The following is a 19,503-nucleotide window of genomic DNA, read 5'->3' on the forward strand; positions in this document are numbered from 1 at the left end:
AAGAAAGTGTAATCTGCTGTTTTTGGATGGAATGTCCTATAAATATCAATTAAATTTGTCTGGTCTATTGTGTCATTTAAAGCTTGTGTTTCCTTATTAATTTTCTGTTTGATCTGTCCATTGGTGTAAGTGAGGTGTTAAGGTCCCCCACTATTATTGTGTTACTGTCAATTTCCTCTTTTATAGCTTTTAGCAGTTGCCTTATGTATTGAGGTGCACCTGTGTTGGGTGCATATATGTTTATAATTGTTATATGTTCTTCTTGGATTGATCCCTTGATCATTATGTAGTGTCCTTCCTTGTCTCTTGTACCATTCTTTATTTTAAAGTCTATTTTATCTGATATGAGTATTGCTACTCCAGCTTTCTTTTGATTTCCATTTGCATGGAATATCTTTTTCCATCCCCTCACTTTCAGTCTGTATGTGTCCCTAGGTCTGAAGTGGGTCTTTTGTAGACAGCATATATATAGGTCTTGTTTTTGTATCTATTCAGCAAGCCTTTGTCTTTTGGTGGAGCATTGAGTCCATTCATGTTTAAGGTAATTATCGATATGTATGTTCCTATGACCATTTTCTTAATTGTTTTGGGTTTGTTTTTGTAGGTCCTTTTCTTCTCTTGTGTTTCCCACTTAGAGAAGTTCCTTTAGCATTTGTTGTAGAGCTGGTTTGGTGTTGCTGAATTCTCTTAACTTTTGCTTGTCTGTAAAAGCTTTTGATTTCTCCATGGAATGTGAATGAGATCATTGCCGGGTAGAATAATCTTGGTTGTAGGTTCTTCCCTTTCATCACTTTAAGTATATCATGCCACTCCCTCTGGCTTGTAGAGTTTCTGCTGAGAAATCAGCTGTTAACCTTATGGGAGTTTCCTTGTATGTTATATTTCCCTTGCTGCTTTCAATAATCTTTCTTTGTCTTTAATTTTTGTCCATTTGATTACTATGTGTCTCGGTGTGTTTCTCCTTGGGTTTATCCTGTATGGGACTCCCTGCGGTTCCTGGACTTGGGTGGCTATTTCCTTTCCCGTGTTAGGAAAGTTTTCGACTATAATCTCTTCAAATATTTTCTCAGGTCCTTTTTCTCTCTCTTCTCCTCCTGGGACCCCTATAATGCGAATGTTGTTGTGTTTAATGTTGTCCCAGAGGTTTCTTAGTCTGTCTTCATTTCTTTTCATTATTTCTTCTTTCTTCTGTTCCGCAGCAGTGAATTCCACCATTCTGTCTTCTAGGTCACTTATCCGTACTTCTGCCTCAGTTGTTCTGCTATTGATTCCTTCTAGTGTAGTTTTCATTTCAATTATTGTATTGTTCATCTCTGTTTGTTTGTTCTTTAATTCTTCTAGGTCTTTGTTAAACATTTCTTGCATCTTCTTGATCTTTGCCTCCATTCTTTTTCCAGGGTCCTGGATCATCATCACTGTCATTATTCTGAATTCTTTTTCTGGAAGGTTGCCTATCTCCACTTCATTTAGTTGTTTTTTTGGGGTTTTATCTTGTTCCTTCATCTGGTATGTAGCCCTCTGCCTTTTCATCTTGTCTGTCTTTCTGTGAATGTGGTTTTTGTTCCACAGGCTGCAGGATTGTAGTTCCTGCTTCTGCTTTCTGCCTTCTGGTGGATGAGGCTATCTAAGAGGCGTGCAAGTTTCCTGATGGGAGGGACTGGTGGTGGGTAGAGCTGGGTGTTGCTCTGGTGGGCAGAGCTCGGTAAAACTTTAATCCACTTGACTGCTGATGGGTGGGCCTGGGTTCCCTCCCTGTTGGTTGTTTGGCCTGAGGCAACCCAACACTGGAGCCTACCTGGGCTCTTTGGTGTGGCTAATGGCAGACTCTGGGAGGGCTCACACCAAGGAGTACTCCCCAGAACTTCTGCTGCCAGTGTCCTTGTCCTCACGGTGAGATGGAGTCACCGCCCCCACCTCTGCAGGAGACCGTCCCACACTAGCAGGTAGGTCTGGTTCAGACTCCCCTGGGGTCACTGCTCCTTCCCCTGGGTCCTTATATGCACACTACTTTGTGTGTGCCCTCCAAGAGTGGAGCCTCTGTTTTCCACAGTCCTGTCGAAGTCCTGCAGTCAAATCCTGCTAGCCTTCAAAGTCTGATTCTCTGGGAATTTCTCCTCCCGTGGCTGGACCCCCTGGTTTGGAAGCCTGACATGGGGCTCAGAACCTTCACTCCAGTGGGTGGACTTCTGTGGTATAAGTGTTCTCCAGTGTGTGAGTCACCCACCCAGCAGTTATGGGATTTGATTTCATTGTGATTGCGCCCCTCCTACCGACTCATTGTGGCTTCTCCTTTGTCTTTGAATGTGGGGTATCTTGTTTGGTGAGTTCCAGTGTCTTCCTTTCAATGATTGTTCAGTTAGTTGTGATTCTGGTGTTCTCACAAGAGGGAGTGAGAGCACGTTCTTCTGTTCCTCCATCTTGAACCAATCTCCTTGCCTTCATTCTTGAATGATTATATTTAGTGATTTTGATATGCATTGTCCTTACAGCAAATGAGGTTGGGCATCTTTTCATGTGCTTATTAGCCATTTATGTATCTTCTTTGGAGAGGTGTGGTATAATTCCTTTGCCTATTTTAAATTGGATTATTTGTCTTTTTATTGTTGATTTTAAGACTTCTTTATATAATGTGGATAGTGGATCCTTATCAGATATATGGTTTTCAAAAATTTTCTCCCATTCTGTGGGTCTTTTCATTTTCTTGATAGTGTCCTTAGAAGCACAAAAATTTAAAATTTTGATGATGTCCAGTTTTTATCTTTTTTCTTTATATATGACACTTTAGTTGTCTTAGCTAAGAAACCATTGCCTAATCAGAGTTCTTGAAAACTTTATCAATGTTTTCTTCTGTTTTATAATTGTAGCTCTTACATTTGGTTTTGATCTATTTTGAAAGTATATGGCATGAGGTAGGGGTCCAACTTCATTGTTTTTCGTGTGGATATTCAGTTGTCCCAGTACTATTTGTTAAAAACACTGTTTTCCCCCTATTGAATGGTCTTGGCAGCCTTGTTGAAAATTAATTTACTGTATTTCTGGATTCTCAATTCTATTCCAGTGATTTATATGTATATATTTGATTTTGTTGACCACTTTCCTTTGCAAATGCTTATCTTCTTGTTTTAGACAGTTTGTCATCTTGGGTCTCTTTGTTTCTCTTGTCACAGAGTCTTCTTTCCCTTACTCCTAAAGCCACAGTCTCAAGGGCTGCAGCTTTTTTTTAAAAAATCTTCCCCAGTTCATGTGCATACATGTAGTATGCCCTGGCTCTCCTCTCCGTCTCAGAACAGCTGTACCTTGAATCCTTTAAGTAGTCTTCCACCATGCTTTCTTTTCCCTTACTTTTTTTTTTTTTTTTTAGCCGTGCCACCCAGCTTGTGGGATCTTAGTTCCCCAACCAGGGATTGAACCCGGGCCCTTGACAGTGAAAGTGTGGAGTCCTTAACCACTGGACTGCCAGGGAATTCCCTCCCTCCCTCTTAATAATCAAAGGTTATCATATCATTTGACCCCTGCATTTATAATTTACTACTGTTCTTTCCTGGGCCCTTACTGTGGCTTTCTGACCCATATTACTGGCCAGGTTTATTATATATGCTTTTGTTAGGTTGACCTTGACTTCCCTTTTTGGCTCAGGGATTCTTGTTTGTACTCTGTTTGTCCATGGCCTTTCTACCCATCATCATATCCACCCCCCGATCATCTGATGCTTCTATACACATCCTTTACTTCCAAGTTAGACTAGAGAACTCAAACATGCCTTTTTATTGTATACCCAGCTTGTTAAGTGGTTCTAAGAACATAGGCATTAAGCAGTACAAATCCTGTCTCTCTCATTTACTATTAGGTGAAATAGTAACTAACTTAATCAAGTTAAGTTAGTTACTGTTAAGTTAGTTAACTTGCCTAAGCTTTAGTTATCTCTTTTGTAAAGAAGGGCTAATACCACCTACTTTCTAGGTGGTTCATAGGATTAAATAAAATAAGTGTAGTGCCATGGAGTGGGCATTCAATAAATGTTAGATATTACTATGTTGTTGTTCCCTTTGCTTGAGGTGCCAGCTCCCTTAACTCTACTGTCCCAAGTTCTTCCTATCCTTTGGGGGTAGAGTCCATTTCAGAGGACCATGTCTTCAATAAAACTGTTGTTGGCATTCCACTTATACCCCAAACTGGTCGTTTAGTGCTTCCTTTTTTGACCCTATGCTACTCTGTGCCTTTCTTAAAGCTCGTATGTTAAAAATGACACATAATTTCTGTATGATCACTTTCTTCTTCTCTGGTTTATAAACCATTTGAAAGCAGAGGTAAGTCTTGCTCAGCTTCTTATCCGTGGCACTGGATTTATTTGTGTAATATGCTCTCAATAAATAGGTGGAATTCTTTTTATTGTATAAGGCCAATATTTCTTATTTAATATCCCTTGCTTAAAATTAATATTAGGCAAATATCTTTTTCTGCAAGGCTTTAGGGACAACTTCTTACATGAGTAACTAACTTTTCCTGATATATTCCCATAGCACCTTGTCCACAGTGCTATTGTAATTTTTGACTGCATTGTAATATTCCCTAATTTGTAGGCCCTTTGAGTACAGGCGCCTTGTCTTAATCAGCTTTTAATTGTTTGCTTGTCTGTCTTACCCCCTCCATAGAGCTCCATGAGGACACGGACTGTTTCTTGAGCACTATATCGCTGCCCTTTAATGTATAGTGGGTGCTCAAATATTTGTTGAATAGATAAATGAATGGCTGAGCTCTGTCTTTTTAAGTACCATAAAATAACATTTTTGTTAAGTATCCACGTAATTGTCATATGTCTGTATCTTAGATCCAGGAAAACTTTTAACTATGAACTTCTTCATTGTGAGTTATTTCTGACCTGACAAATACGCAGAGCTTGTCTTTGCTCTTAATACTATATTGTGCTTCTTAGCCTAATTAATACATGAATCTGAGGGTGAATTTAACTTTTTCCCCCTAATCTCACATTCTGCAACTAAATTTGATAGCTAGGAGAAATTTGGTAGGTCTCTTCAGAAGTAGCTAGGCTTCTACGACTTCCCTGGTGGCACAGTGGTTAAGAATCCGCCTACCAATGCAGGGGACACAGGTTCGATCCCTGATCCGGGAAGATCCCACATGCCATGGAGCAGCTAAGCCTGTGCACCACAACTACTGAGCCTGCACTCTAGAGCCCGCGAGCCACAACTACTGAAGCCTGTGTGCCTAGAGCCAGTGCTCCACAACAAGAGAAGCCAGCGCAGTGAGAAGCCCGCACACCGCAACGAAGAGTAGCCTCCCATTTGCCACAACTAAAGAAAGCCTGCACACAGCAACGAAGATCCAATGTAGCCCAAAATAAATAAATTAAAAAAAAAAGAAGTAGCTAGGCTTCTTGATAGTGCACTTTTTTTACATTGTGGAAGAGATGAGAGAGTGAATAGCCTTTAGGCTTTAATCTGAAGTGGACATGTTCAGCCAAGGGAGGGAGTAATTTTCCAGGAATCCAAAGATAGTCACCATAGAGGCACTGTCGGTATAACTTGTGGAACAGACACAACCCTGGCCCTACAGTTGCTTTCAGCTATAAGAAAAGAGAAACGATAGGCACCTTAAATGATTGTTATTAGAAACAGATAACAAAAAAGTATAAGTTATTTTACAAGTTTCTAGGAAATGTTATAAGTAACTTCTTAACATTGTTGAAGCCGGGATTGTATAAGTTGGATATTCCTAATAACTATAGTAAAATGTATGTTTTTAGCCTAATTTTTAAAATTATGGATATAATACCTGTTACAGAAAATGTTTTCACAAGTACAGAATAATGTAAAGAGTCAGATTGTAACCTAATATAACTATTATTTGTCTTTTTAAAAAAAATTATTTTATTTTTTTTGGCTGCATCGGGTCTTAGTTGCCGCACGTGGGATCTTCGTTGAGGCATGCGGATCTTTCTTTGTGGCCCATGGGCTTCTCTCAAGTTGTGGTGTGTGGGTTTTCTCTCTCTGGTTGTGGCATGCGGGCTCCAGGGCACTTGGACTCTGTGGTTTGTGGCACTTGGGCTCTCTTGTTGAGGCGCTTGAGTTCAGTAGTTGTGGCACACGGGCTCAGTTGCCCCACGGCATGTGGGATCTCAGTTCCCCGACCAGGGATCAAACCTGCGTCCCCTGCATTGGAAGGCGGATTCTTTACCCTGGACCACCAGGGAAGTCTCTATTTGTCTTTTTTTTTTTTTTTTTTTTTTGCCGTACGCGGGCCTCCCGCTGTCGCGGCCTCTCCCTGTGCGGAGCACAGGTTCCGGACGCGCAGGCCCAGCGGCCATGGCTCATGGGCCCAGCCGCTTCGCGGCACAGGGGATCCTCCCAGACCGGGACGCGAACCCGCATCCCCACGTCCCCCGCATCGGCAGACGGACTCTCAACCACTGCGCCACCAGGGAAGCCCCCTGTTTGTCTTTTGACTCCAGTCTTTTCTGTATTTTTTAAACACAGATTACATACATTTATCATTTCATCTTTTATTTTTTCTGCTTAAGGTTTCATCATAAGCTTTAACATTTTTTCCCATATATGTGTTAATATTTGCATAATAGTCAATTATAGGCTTTACCATAATTTACTTAACTAGATGCTTGGTTGAGCATTTGAGCTGTTGAAAGTGTTTTGCTATGAGGAAAATGAATGAGTCAGTGACTGAACATACCAGTGAGTTTCTGTTTGAGCTGTATGCATTAGGTAGTTGTGATGGTTAATGAAGTATGATGGTCCTACATAATGGTTGCTGTGTTTCTGTATCATTTTGTGGATGTGAGGGTAGATTGCATTAGATCCATTTTTTTCTCGCATTCAAATCTTGAATTTTTTTTTTTTTCCATTAGGATACATATAATGGTCCTTCTTGGAAAGGAGTATTATTAGATCAATGGAAAGAAGTATTTTTAAGGCTCTTGATACATTAGTGCTAAATCACTTTCTAGATATTGTGCTTTTACCAGGGATGTATGAAGGTGCTTTTTCTTAGGGACAGCTAGAAAACAAAACAACAAAAATAAAAATCCTTAAACTAAATTCTGCACATGAAATATACAAAGTTTGAATTATTTTTATTTTTTTAAAATGTAGACCAGTTATTTGGTTCATTCTGCTGAGTTTGTTTTTCTATTCTGTAAAACAGGTGATTTGATGAAGAGTGCTGCCGGAGAGTTTGCAGATGATCCCTGCTCTTCCGTGAAGCGTGGCAACATGGTTCGGGCAGCTCGAGCTTTGCTCTCTGCTGTTACCCGGCTGCTTATTTTGGCTGACATGGCAGATGTCTACAAATTACTTGTTCAGCTGAAAGTTGTAAGTATAAGCCTGTGTCTGTAATTTGTTCTATCACAGCGAGGCTGCTGCTGGCCATACTTAGTTCAACATTTCTTAGGGTTTGGTTTGGTTTTTTTTTTTTGCGGTACGCAGGCCTCTCACTGTTGTGGCCTCTCCTGTTGCGGAGCACAGGCTCCGGACGCGCAGGCTCAGTGGCCATGGCTCACGGGCCCAGCCGCTCCGCGGCATGTGGGATCTTCCCGGACTGGGGCACGAACCCGTGTCCCTTGCATCGGCAGGCAGACTCTCAACCACTGCGCCACCAGGGAAGCCCTGGTTTGGTTTTGAACTTGGTTTACCTAAATGGACCAGGAATGTTTTTAATTTCCACTCACTCCTCTGTTCCAAGTGAACATCATACTGGCTCTGCTGTGAACCTGTGTTGTCTTTGTTCTAATAAAGAATTTGCAGAAAAGGTTTTGTTTCGACTCCTTCCCTTTTTGTGGTAGTGATTAAACATTTCCTTGTACCAGTAGAGTTCCAGAGTTGAGAAATCAAGATATGTTAAATTGTATCCTTTTAGATGGAAGTCACAATAATGCTGTCCTTCCCCACCTCCCATAAAACTCCCATGTAGTAGCTGCTCAAATGTTTGAGGGCCATGTAAATTGAAGAGGAAGTTTGGATTGCTACGTGAGTAGCTGTCGAAAGGAATAAAAAATTCTAGATCTTCTTTATGTACAGACTTGTATTGTTGAGAATTTTTCTTTTGGGGGTGTGTGTTTTATAGGTAGAAGATGGTATCTTGAAACTGAGGAATGCTGGCAATGAACAGGACTTGGGAATACAATATAAGGCCCTGAAACCTGAAGTGGATAAGCTGAACATTATGGCAGCCAAAAGACAACAGGTACAACCATGATTTGGGGATACATTTAAGTTGTTTATATTATTACCTAGTGGGAAAAATCGATTTTACCTAAGTTTTCAAAAGGTACCAATATCTCCCTCTGCTAATATAGTTCCATTAAAATATTTAGTTTATGATGTGTCCTTTCAGTATTGTTAATAAAGTTAGTATTGAGTTGTATTCATGTTTTGCTCCTATTTTGATTCCTGTGAAAATTTTACTTTAGGTAGCTTAGCAGTTTGTGATAGTGTCTGGAGAAGTGATAGGCTTTTGTTCTCTGTGTTCAAGGATGAACTTGAGTTGGTGGTGGAGTTTAATTCAAACTTTTAAAAACCTTAAACTAGTCAAAACATTGGAATTACTTCTATACCAGAAAGTACCTCCCCCTCCATATTTTATAACTTTTAAAGTGTTTCTTACCATTCAAGTAGTTTTTATAGTGTTAGGAATTTGTGTTGTGTGGTATGTGGATCAGTGTTCTTATTTTTCCAGCCTTTGCTAGCCCTTTGGCATTTTGCTGTTGGGGTGCTTGAAGTCTTCCCTGTGCCCTTCCTGGATGCTGTGTGTTAGATGTGTGTTCCTTAGGGGGGATGCATGTGTCACCATCCAGCTCTTATAATTTCCATAGTCCTGGTCAAGCTTGTGCTATTCTTATTTTTAAAGAGCGCTGAGTAGATGAATTCTTTTTCTTTTTAATTAATTAATTAATTTTTGGCTGCGTTGGGTCTTCATTGCTGCGTGCGGGCTTTCTCTAGTTGCGGCGAGCAGGGGCTACTCTTCGTTGTGGTGCTCGGGCTTCTTTTGTTGCGGAGCACGGGCTCTAGGCGCATGGGCTTCAGTAGTTGTGCCACGCAGGCTCAGTAGTTGTGGCTCACGGGCTTAGTTGCTCTGCAGCATGTGGGATCTTCCTGGACCAGGGCTCGAACCCGTGTCCCCTGCATTGGCAGGCGGATTCTTAACCACTGCGCCACCAGGGAAGTCCCGAATTCTTATTATTGTTAGCCAATACCTGTATTGGTTAAAATATTTTATGCTGCAGTTTACAGAAAACCCAGCTCCAAAACTGCTTGAACATTGAGGGGTTTATATTCTCAGTAATTAGAAGCCCCAAGTTAGGTTAAGTGACTTCAGGGTTGTTAAATTTAAAGGCTTTGCAGTATCATCAAGCATTCAGTTTCTTGACATTTTCCAGCATTTACCATCTTCAGTGTGCCTGGCACTGGATGGCTGTAGAAGCTCTAGGTATGACATTTGCACGCATCAATATGTCCAGTGAGAAAAAAAGACTGTTTCTTCCATATGTCTCTCGTTATAAGCAAATGATCTAGAAGCCTCTAACAGATTCGCCCTAAATATGGATTGTATAACATACCCATTCCTTACTAATCATTGGTAAGAGGAAAGCAGTTAACTCTATCTGACTCAGAGTAATGAAGATCTGCCTGCTTGTCTGTGACAGTGGTAGCCTTCCTGAGAATAGAACTCTGACAGGCATGAGGAACATGGGGTCAATACTGTAAATGTCCAATATATGACAGCCTCAGCTTTGGAGACTTCAGCTTTCATTTGGTTACATTTACATTAGTATAAAATTCTACCCCACAGGGTTGAGAGAATTAAATTAAAGAATGTGTGTGAAGTATTTAATATAGTGCCAGACACTCAGTAGGCCCTCAGCAGTGGGCAGTTGGTGAATAGTAGTTATTGCTCATATTTTAAGCTGTAAGGTGTGATCAGACTGAATCTGTACATATGACACCCTGGTTTTACATTTCCAGTACTTAATATTACACTTGATAATATAGCTAGATTTGTTGTATTGCCTGAGTAATTTAGTTAGTATAGGCTCAGTGTGCTTTTATCATTTGTCCTTGTGTTGGCTTATGTTTCCATCACATAAATCACAAGTAGGTTTTTCTTTTTGAATTCTACAGGTTCTTATTACGTATCCATTTTATACATATTGGTGTATATATGTCAATCCCAATCTCCCAATTCATCACACCCCCCCCCACCCCGCCCCGCCACTTCCCCCCTTTGGTGTCCATACATTTGTTCTCTACATCTGTGTCTCTATTTCTGCCCTGCAAACTGGTTCATCTGTACCATTTTTCTAGGTTCCACATATATGTGTTAATATATATTTGTTTTTCTCTTTCTGACTTACTTCACTCTGTATGACAGTCTCTAGATCCATCTACGTCTCTACAAATGACCCAATTTCGTTCCTTTTTATGGCTGAGTAATATTCCATTGTATATGTGTACCACATCTTCTTTATTCATTCGTCTGTCGATGGGCATCTAGGTTGTTTCCATGACCTGGCTCTTGTAAATAGTGCTGCAATGAACTTTGGGGTGCATGTGTCTTTTTGAATTATGGTTTTCTCTGGGTATATGCCCAGTAGTGGGATTGCTGGGTCATATGGTAATTCCATTTTTAGTTTTTTAAGGAGCGTCCATAATGTTCTCCATAGTGGCTGTATCAATTTACATTCCCACCAATAGTGCAAGAGAGTTTTTTTCTTTTTGCTGGGGCTGACTGATCCGAAGAAGAACTTGTTGTATGATAGTATGGTAATTTTATAAATATGGCAAGCTGGCCAAATTATGTTCACAATTTATTTTACTTAACATTCTTGATATAAGTTCTCTTTTGAATATGTGAAATGAATATTAGTTATATTTAAAAAATAAAGTTTGGTGAATAGTCTTACTGTCTTAAAACCTAGTCTGATTTTGACTTATGAAGACTTACTATTTTTTATTTTTGCGGTATGCGGGCCTCTCACTGTTGTGGCCTCTCCCGTTGCGGAGCACAGGCTCCGGACGCGCAGGCTCAGCAGCCATGGCTCACGGGCCCAGCCACATGGCGGCATGTGGGATCTTCCCGGACCGGGGCACGAACCCGTGTCCCCTGCATCGGCAGGCGGACTCTCAACCACTGCGCCACCAGAGAAGCCCCAAGACTTAATATTATTTGAGGAAAGTGAGAACATTTAGACTGACACTACTGCATATCTTTGCAAAATGGTGGAATAAGTAAATTGATGATGTTCTTGAGATAAACACAATAATAGTCCAGAATTTTGTATGCTACTGGAGAAACTTACTGGAAAGTAATGCTGCCTGAGTTTTAATTCTGTGTGCCATGAATCCATGAAGAGTTCCTTCATAATCCCTGGTGTATTTAAAAAAAAAAAAAAAAAGTAGTGAATTTCAAACATTTGCCAAATAAGATGTCATAAAAATCTTGAAATTATTAGTTAACATGCCAGATGATCTTCTGTTAGCACCTCCATGTCTGTTTTCTGACCTTGGTCACCCTGCTCTCTGCCCCAGGGACCTGACCTGTCTGGACTGCATCCAGGGGCTTCTTTGCTCTCTGGCTTCTGATTGGGTTGGCCACTGGGAGCGCTATTAGGAGATCAGAGGACAGTGAGGATAGGGTTTTATCCCTCCCTGCTGGTTGCCCTGGGTTGCTAAAAGTCATAGCCTCTCTTGGGTGGTATTCTCCCCACACCTCACTTCCTGGGTTCTGGTAACTGCTGCCTCGTTTTGTCTCTTTGGGCCTAAGTGCCCTAATAGCCTGTGGTTTTCCTGAACTTTGCCCATACCTTTTGTAGCATAGTCCCTAAACCATCTTTGAATTGCCCAGCTTGATTTTACCATCTGTTTTCTGTGGGTATCTTTTTTTTTAAAATTAATTAATTAATTAGTTTGTTTGCCTGCGTTGGGTCTTAGTTGCGGCACTTGGGCTCTCTAGTTGTGGTGCATAGACTTAGTTGCCCCGCGACATGTGGGATCTTCGTTCCCAGACCAGGGATTGAACACGCGTCCCCTGCATTGGAAGGTGGATTCTTAACCATTGGGACCACCAGGGAAGTCCCTCTGCTGGTATCTTGAGTGATACGTTTTAAAATTTGTCTTGGGTTTGTAGTATGTCATGGTCATTTATAGTTTTCCTTGGACCTAATTCTTTAACCTTTAGCCTTAGCCTCCTACAGTAGAATTTGTTGAATAGGCTGGCTGTGGGTGCCTGTGTGCCTTCTGATCGTAAAGTGACTTTTTATAGGGCCTGGGCCTTGGTGTATATTTCTATAAACTAGTGCTGTTTTTGGGAATTAAACTCAACTCATTTTATCCTAAAGTAACAGCCTGGTGGAAATTTCATGCTCCCTTTTAGATACTGCCCATTGGCCTCCTTCAGTTACTGGTCACAATTTTGCACATGTGTTTTCTGGCAGAATTCCTCTACTGCTGTATGCTTAGTACTCTGGACTGTTTTCACCTTTGACCTTTCCTTCTCTTCCCGGGTTTGGTGTATAATAATTTACCTCCTCATCAAGCCTTTTATATTTGCAGGCAGCCCTAGTCTAGAAAAAGGGTGTTTCCTCAAGAGCAGTATTTGGATGTGATGTGTGTACTTGGATGCTTTAGCCTCCCTTGTACCATTTAAGCAACAGCCACCCAGTGAGGAAATGTTGAACCTTATGAGATATACAGGCACTCTGGGATTTACCTATTTGTCTCTAAGGTTTTTCTGGAACATGGCGTGGGGGTGAGGATGTTGCTGAAAATAATAATGAATAACTTTAAAAAGGTGTTTACTTTGTGCTAAACACTGTTACAGTTCCTTGATAAACACGAATTTGTTTAATTTTTACAAAAACAGTATAAGGTAGATCCTATAATTGATCAGATATTAGTTTTTATACGTGAAGGAACTGTATGTAGCATAGAGAGGTTGAGTAATTTGGCATGGACGTTCATCTAGTAAGTGGTGGAGCCAGGTTTTGAACCTAGGCTTGTCTGGCTCCAGAGGACAGGGATTTTGTTTAAACTGCTACTATAATCCCTAATGCCTAGAACATTGCCTGGATACAATAGTGTTCAATAAATATTTGTTTAACTAAAGAGAGAATAACCCATTTTGCTGTACTGCAGATCCATCCTGGAATGGGATTCTGTGTGTGACCATAATCTGTTACTTTCTTGGGCTAGAATATTATTTGCTGACTAGAAGTTTTGAATTTCTATTAGGCTGCAGGCTCTTATTTGACTGTAAGGGTGAAATAGATGGCAGAGGTAAGGATCTGCCAGAATCCACCCTGGTTCCTGTGAAGAGGACTACCTCTGCCTTACATTTTCAATTCTGCCTCCCCAATATGCTAAAGATGGAATACTTTGATGTTTACAATCTACCCACCCAGGTACATGAGTTTGTTGAAATAGGTTTGGTAAAAATGTTGTGCTTCTTACCTAGTCTGTGAACTCTTTCATGATTATTTTTCTGAAAGCCTGAACAGACAAATTGGTAATGGATAGTACTGCCACTGTTTTATGTGTAAATCACCTGTACTGGATGGGTTTGACCATGGACCATTTCTTTAAGTATAGTCATTTGAATCCAAGAGAAGACATCTGATCAAAAGTATCTGTGGGGACTTCCCTAGCTGTCCAGTGGTTAAGACTCTGTGGGGGGGTCACGGAGTTCGATCCCTGGTTGGGGAACTAAGATTCTGTATGCTGCGCGGTGTGGCCAAAAAAAAAGTATCTATGGCTACAGTTTTATATTGTTAAGAGGGACATGAGAGGAAACTTTCACTTGAATTTCCAGGTCTTGGTTAGAAAGTGTTATGGATTGCTTAGAATTTAGCTTCTGTTTCTTGGTCACTGCATGTGATAGTTGGTCCGAATTATGTTGAAAGGGATCATTTCCACTTTATGTTTTCTGTTTGTTCCTGAGTCTGTTTGAAATATAACTGGATTGGTCAGATTGGTGAATCATGAAGGCTGAAGTAGACCAAGGAACTCTATAATTTTCTAAGTAATCTATTACACTGCTTAATAGCTCACTTTTTTTCACTAATCTGGGTTACTTATCAGGACTATATATCTTGAAAAGAATTCTTATGATTGATCATTATTATAGTAAGTCGTGCTGCCTTGTGATAATGTCTATTTTCCTATCTTAACAAAACCTAGTTTCTTTGTCCTATGGCAAAAGCAATTCTAAAGAGAGAAAATAGAACACCTTAGCAGTTAGGACAAACGATGGTGGCTGTCATTTTCATCATAGATTAAAATATATCCCCCGTACTTGTAAAAGAAGTCTATCAAAGATACATTGTGATGAGGGCAAGACATTTAGAAAATGCCACACAGAACATGTACACTATCTGTTTACGCATGATGGTGAGCCCTAGACCTTTGTCATAGTTGAAATGATCGTCGACTCTCTAAATCCATGGGGTCCTATTTCTGAGTATTGAACCTGATGTAGTCTTTGGAAAGGTAGGAGTTTATCATACCAGGCCAGGCAGCGGCTTTAGGAAAGTCAGATGTTGAATAGTAATTTTGGCACCTATTATAACTTTAGGTGACCACAAGTGTCTTTGCTAACCTTTACAAGAGGCTGTACTGATATCTAGGTTATAGATACTTAGGAAGAATGCCAAAATTGATTGCAAAACATTTTATAAAACAAAGGACATTATTAACTGCTTAAACGCAAATGCCTCCTTAGAAAACTTAAAAGTCCCTGAGGTTGTGGTGAGGGCAAGACATTTAGACAGTGCCATACAGAACACGTGCACCAGCTGTTTAAGCATAATGGTGAGCCCCAACCACCTGTCATAGCTTGAGTCTTGAAATGATCACTGATTCTCAAAATCCACAGGGTCCTGTTTATGAATATTTAGCCTAATGTATGGTGCTACAGGGCATTTGGAGTGCTGTGTGCTATTGCTTGCAAATTCAGATTACAAATGAGAAAAGAATTCTAGGAGGAAAAGTAAGCTGTCATATTATACAAGGTTTGAATAAAGATGCAAACCTAAAACGTATAGTGAGATGAAGTTTCAGGAAAAGGGAGGAGGTTTGGTGTTCTAATGCTTAATCAGGAACTCATTTAGAAAGATGAGCCATTAAACAGCTGTCAGACTTTAAGTTGAGTAATTGACTTTGGCCTTTCTAAGTCAGTTTTCTCTTACTGTTTGTACATGTAATACTCATTTTAAAAACATTTAAATTTGTACTCTAGGATTCAGTTGGTGACATTAACATTGAAATTCTAGGATCACACGTAAAATAGAGTTGGAACAGTTGGTGGTCAGTTATGGTTATCACTTATATTTCTCTTCTGTGGTGGCAGTCCACATTTACTGAAGACTTAGTTTTCTCTGAGTAATTGCAGTAACATAGGGGTACCAGAAATACCCCCTTTCCATCTTGCTTATTATTGGTATCACTTAATTATCACTTAGCATATTCACCCAGTTTACCAAGTAGATGCTGGTAGTTGAAACCATGTTAGGAACCTCAAATCCTTTTAACTCTGAATTATAATTATGGGGTAGAGGAAATTGAAAAAGGACAGTTTCACCTAAGACTACATGTCTATAGAGTATTACAGTGAAATACAAACCTTTTGGATTAAAGTCATGGAGTCCATGAGCCTCAGCTTTATGCCTTAATAATCTGGGTCCTAAGGTGGTCTTTGGGATGTGGGAGGGGAGATGTTCTGTACTTGGGAGAACAGCCTGCCACATCCTCACCTGGCTGGTTTGCGTAGTTTGTGTAAACTTGTGGTATCCCATCCCAAATTTCATAAAAATCTTTCAGTGAACTTTTATAAGTTAATAAAAAAGAAATCCTCTTAATAAGTTTTACTGTGTTTAAATGTGTCTCTGATTTTTCTATTTTGGTTGGAATAGGTACATCCATCTTTATAAAGTTGTAATCAAGATGCTAGTCAGTTTTGTTTTGTTTTTTATTTAGTGCTGTTCTAGATGCTTTACATGCATTGTTCCATTTAATCCTCAAGACAATTGTAAGAGGTAATATTATTGCTCCTATTTTACAGAAGGTGAAACTGAGGATGGAGAGTTTAAATAGGATCATAATAGTAAAAATTAGAGCTGGAGATTCAAATTCAGGTCTGTGTGTTTTGGAAAAGTTTGAACTCTTACCTACTAAGCCATACTGCCTCCTTTGTGATGAACTTTCAAGCCAGGCTGTTAATGAAAATATTGTCTAATTAGTAGAAATTCTAACTTTTCAGAATTCACTGACAAATTTTTATGAGTAGAACCCATATTCTTGTTTTACTCTTGTAGGAACTGAAAGATATGGGCCATCGTGATCAGATGGCTGCAGCCAGAGGAATCCTGCAGAAAAACATTCCAATCCTCTATACTGCATCCCAGGCATGCCTACAGCACCCTGATGTCGCAGCCTATAAGGCCAACAGAGACCTGATATATAAGCAGCTGCAGCAGGCGGTCACAGGCATTTCTAATGCCGCCCAGGCTACTGCATCAGATGATGCCTCCCAGCACCAGGGTGGAGGAGGAGAACTGGCATATGCCCTCAATAACTTTGATGTAAGTTATACTTGGGAGGAGACTACAGGCTCTTGACCATCCCTCAAAGTTAACAGATTTCTGGGGAAATGTGATCAAGGTTTCTCATGAAAGCTCAATTTCTCCTTAGATTTGTAGTCTAAGTTGAAAGAGATTTTATGAACCATCAGTCTACTTGACCTTGACTTGGCCTAAAGCATTTTATCTTTTCTTCCCCCTCCCCTTCCTCTTCCTCTTCTCCTTCCCTTCTCTTTTCTTTTTTAGTTTTAATCTTCTGAATTCTTTTATGCAACTTGTGTTTCCTATGAGGTCATTCTTTGGTGAAGATATGAATTTGGTTCATTTCAATCAAGACTTTAACCTTCTGGTAGATATGAAGTTATGGGAGATACAGAGGCAAAGTGCACTTAGGCTCTGCCCTCCAGGGGCTCACAGTCAGTGAGAGATACAGACACATCATAAGTGACTACGGCAGAAGTGCTGTCATCTTAATCTGACTTGTCTGCCTAGATACACTTCTCTTCTCAATGACTAAATAATAGACAAAATTTAATCAAGTGGAAGCAAATTTAGGATTAAAATACTTCCTTAGCATAATGCCATATAATTACCTTTTATAGATGATGCCCCAGATCTGTTCTGTGTATATATTCTGTGTATACACTATCCTATGTATCAACTTTAATCTTAATTTTTGGGCGTGTGTTTTATGGTTTTAAATTCCTACCCACAATGCCTCATGGCTTCCAGTAGATGGCAGCAGTTTAAGATTTTTTTTAAAGTGGTTTTTTTTCTGTTTGTTTTTTTAGACCAACTGTTATGTTATTTTTTTTTTAATTAACATAAGGGAAAATTGCCTTCCAGGTGACCAGCATCCTTTCATTAGCAGGAGTGCTTTGAGGTACAGAATCAATATAATGGAGTGCATTTTAACAGTTTTTTCTGGTCTTTACTTTTCTTTCCTTTGTCTCACCCCTTTACTTTATCTTGGGTAAAGACAGTATTAAGCCTAAAGACCATGATGTTAGAACTGAATTTTTACCCTGGAGCCTTAAACATTAAATGACTTTATGGCAAACTCTTAAGATATATCTTACAATTAACTGGCACTGTTGTTTTTCCCCTTCAAATTTGGTAGTATTAGGTACTAACCCCTTCAAGGCGGTACAGGTTACATTTTGCCCTAAGTTGAGTAATGTCTATCAGAGGTCACTTAACCTCTTAAGGCTACAGTGAAACTTCATTCATAAAATGACAGGGTTGGACTAAACGGTTACAGGTCTGTTGAAGTTCTATGACTCTATGTTAAAATTCTTTGACCATTCATTCTTCATTCCTGTTGGTCATTGAGAAGAAGATGTTATGTATTCAGTTTTGACCAGAGAAATACTGCAGTAACTTAATCTGGTAAAAAAATAATCAGCTAAAGTGTAGGTTAATAATAAACCGAAGGAATTGTATGTTTAATTTTGAAACTGACGGTTCTTTGGAAGGGAAAGAAGACGTGTACTTATTGGAAAAGGGCAAGCTTTTTTTAGAGAAAAAACTTGGCATTTAAACTGAGATCAATAAGAGCATAGTTAGTATAAAGAAAAATTAAAGGCAAAATATTTGTACAGACATTTATTGGTGTAAGGATAAATTGTATCAAGTGGAGAAGTTTGAGGAAGGCCAGTAGATCTTGTCCTGGGGGTGTTGATGTTTGACCTAGTACCTATAGCTTACTTGTGACCTGACCTCACTCATCAGTGGTAAAGCTGGATTTAAGTGGAGTCGGGGGAGTGAAGGGAAGACAGAGGAAGGATTTATTCTTTTGCGGGCAGTTGTACCTCAGAGAGTGGCTTTGTTGGGACAGGTTCCTGTCATCTCTTACAGAATACCTGGAGGTCTTTCAGCAAAGCAAGTCTCTAGTTTGGAATTAACAGGATAAATTTGAGACTGAATTGTTTATAAGCTTTAATGAAATGTATAAGATGAAGAAAATTGAAATTGATTATAAATTCATTACTTTCTGAAACTTTGAAGACAGAAGTCAGTGTTTTGTTTTTATTTATTTTTTGTGGTGAAACAGTTCTGCTAACGTCATGTAGCAGTTTTATACTCAGTACATAGAAAAGAACAAGAGTGCTAATGTTTATTTTCCTTGTAATTCTCATTTGGTAACTTACTATTACTGCATAGGCTGACCTTTAGATGTTCAGATTAAGTAATGTGAACATGATTTTTATGCCGACATATTTCTGTTTGCATTTGTGGTATTGTACCTTATTCAGGCCCCATTCCGCTGGATAGTATTGCTTCCAGCGTCTTCTTTGAGAAGTAATCCACCATAGGCCAACTTGTGTGGGATGCCCCTCATCTGCCAAGAAGTATAGCTTTGTTTCAGGCATTGGAATTTTTATGTTATATATTGGTGTTCCTAATCAACACTTTCCTCACCTTCTTGAATATTGGAGGGGATAGAGATTACACTAGCATTCAATAATGCTTCCTTTGCAGAAACAAATCATTGTGGACCCCTTGAGCTTCAGCGAGGAGCGCTTTAGGCCTTCCCTGGAGGAGCGCCTGGAAAGCATCATTAGTGGGGCTGCCCTGATGGCTGATTCATCCTGCACACGTGATGACCGGCGTGAGAGAATCGTGGCAGAGTGTAATGCTGTCCGCCAGGCCTTGCAGGACCTGCTCTCGGAGTACATGGGCAACGTGAGTAAGAGGAATTTTCTATAGCAGATGTTGGATCTGAGGTGTTTTTCAGAACTTTTCTTTGAAGTAACAGGAGTTTTCCATAATAATTGTTGGATCTTAACTATACATGTTAAGAGGTCTTTTAACTATACATGTTTTAACTATACATGTCAAATATGTTTTAACTATATATGTCAAATATGTTTTTAGCTTCTTGACTCTTGGGTGGAGTAAAATTT

The 19,503-nt window shown here is 39.8% G+C and overlaps 1 protein-coding gene across 1 annotated transcript in view; it reads left to right on the forward strand.

Annotated features, from left to right (window-relative positions):
- CTNNA1 (catenin alpha 1) overlaps window positions 1–19,503 on the forward strand; it is a 178,928-nt gene that overhangs the window by 55,014 nt on the left and 104,411 nt on the right. Inside the window, exons 4-7 of the mRNA XM_082650230.1 lie at window positions 7,177–7,343; window positions 8,095–8,214; window positions 16,334–16,600; window positions 19,079–19,282. Coding sequence (XP_082506356.1) covers window positions 7,177–7,343; window positions 8,095–8,214; window positions 16,334–16,600; window positions 19,079–19,282 — 758 coding nt within the window. The remainder of the gene's footprint in view (window positions 1–7,176; window positions 7,344–8,094; window positions 8,215–16,333; window positions 16,601–19,078; window positions 19,283–19,503) is intronic.

The sequence above is a fragment of the Grampus griseus genome (genome assembly GCF_964374135.1).
Source record: "Grampus griseus genome assembly, chromosome: 3".
NCBI lineage: Eukaryota > Metazoa > Chordata > Mammalia > Artiodactyla > Delphinidae > Grampus > Grampus griseus.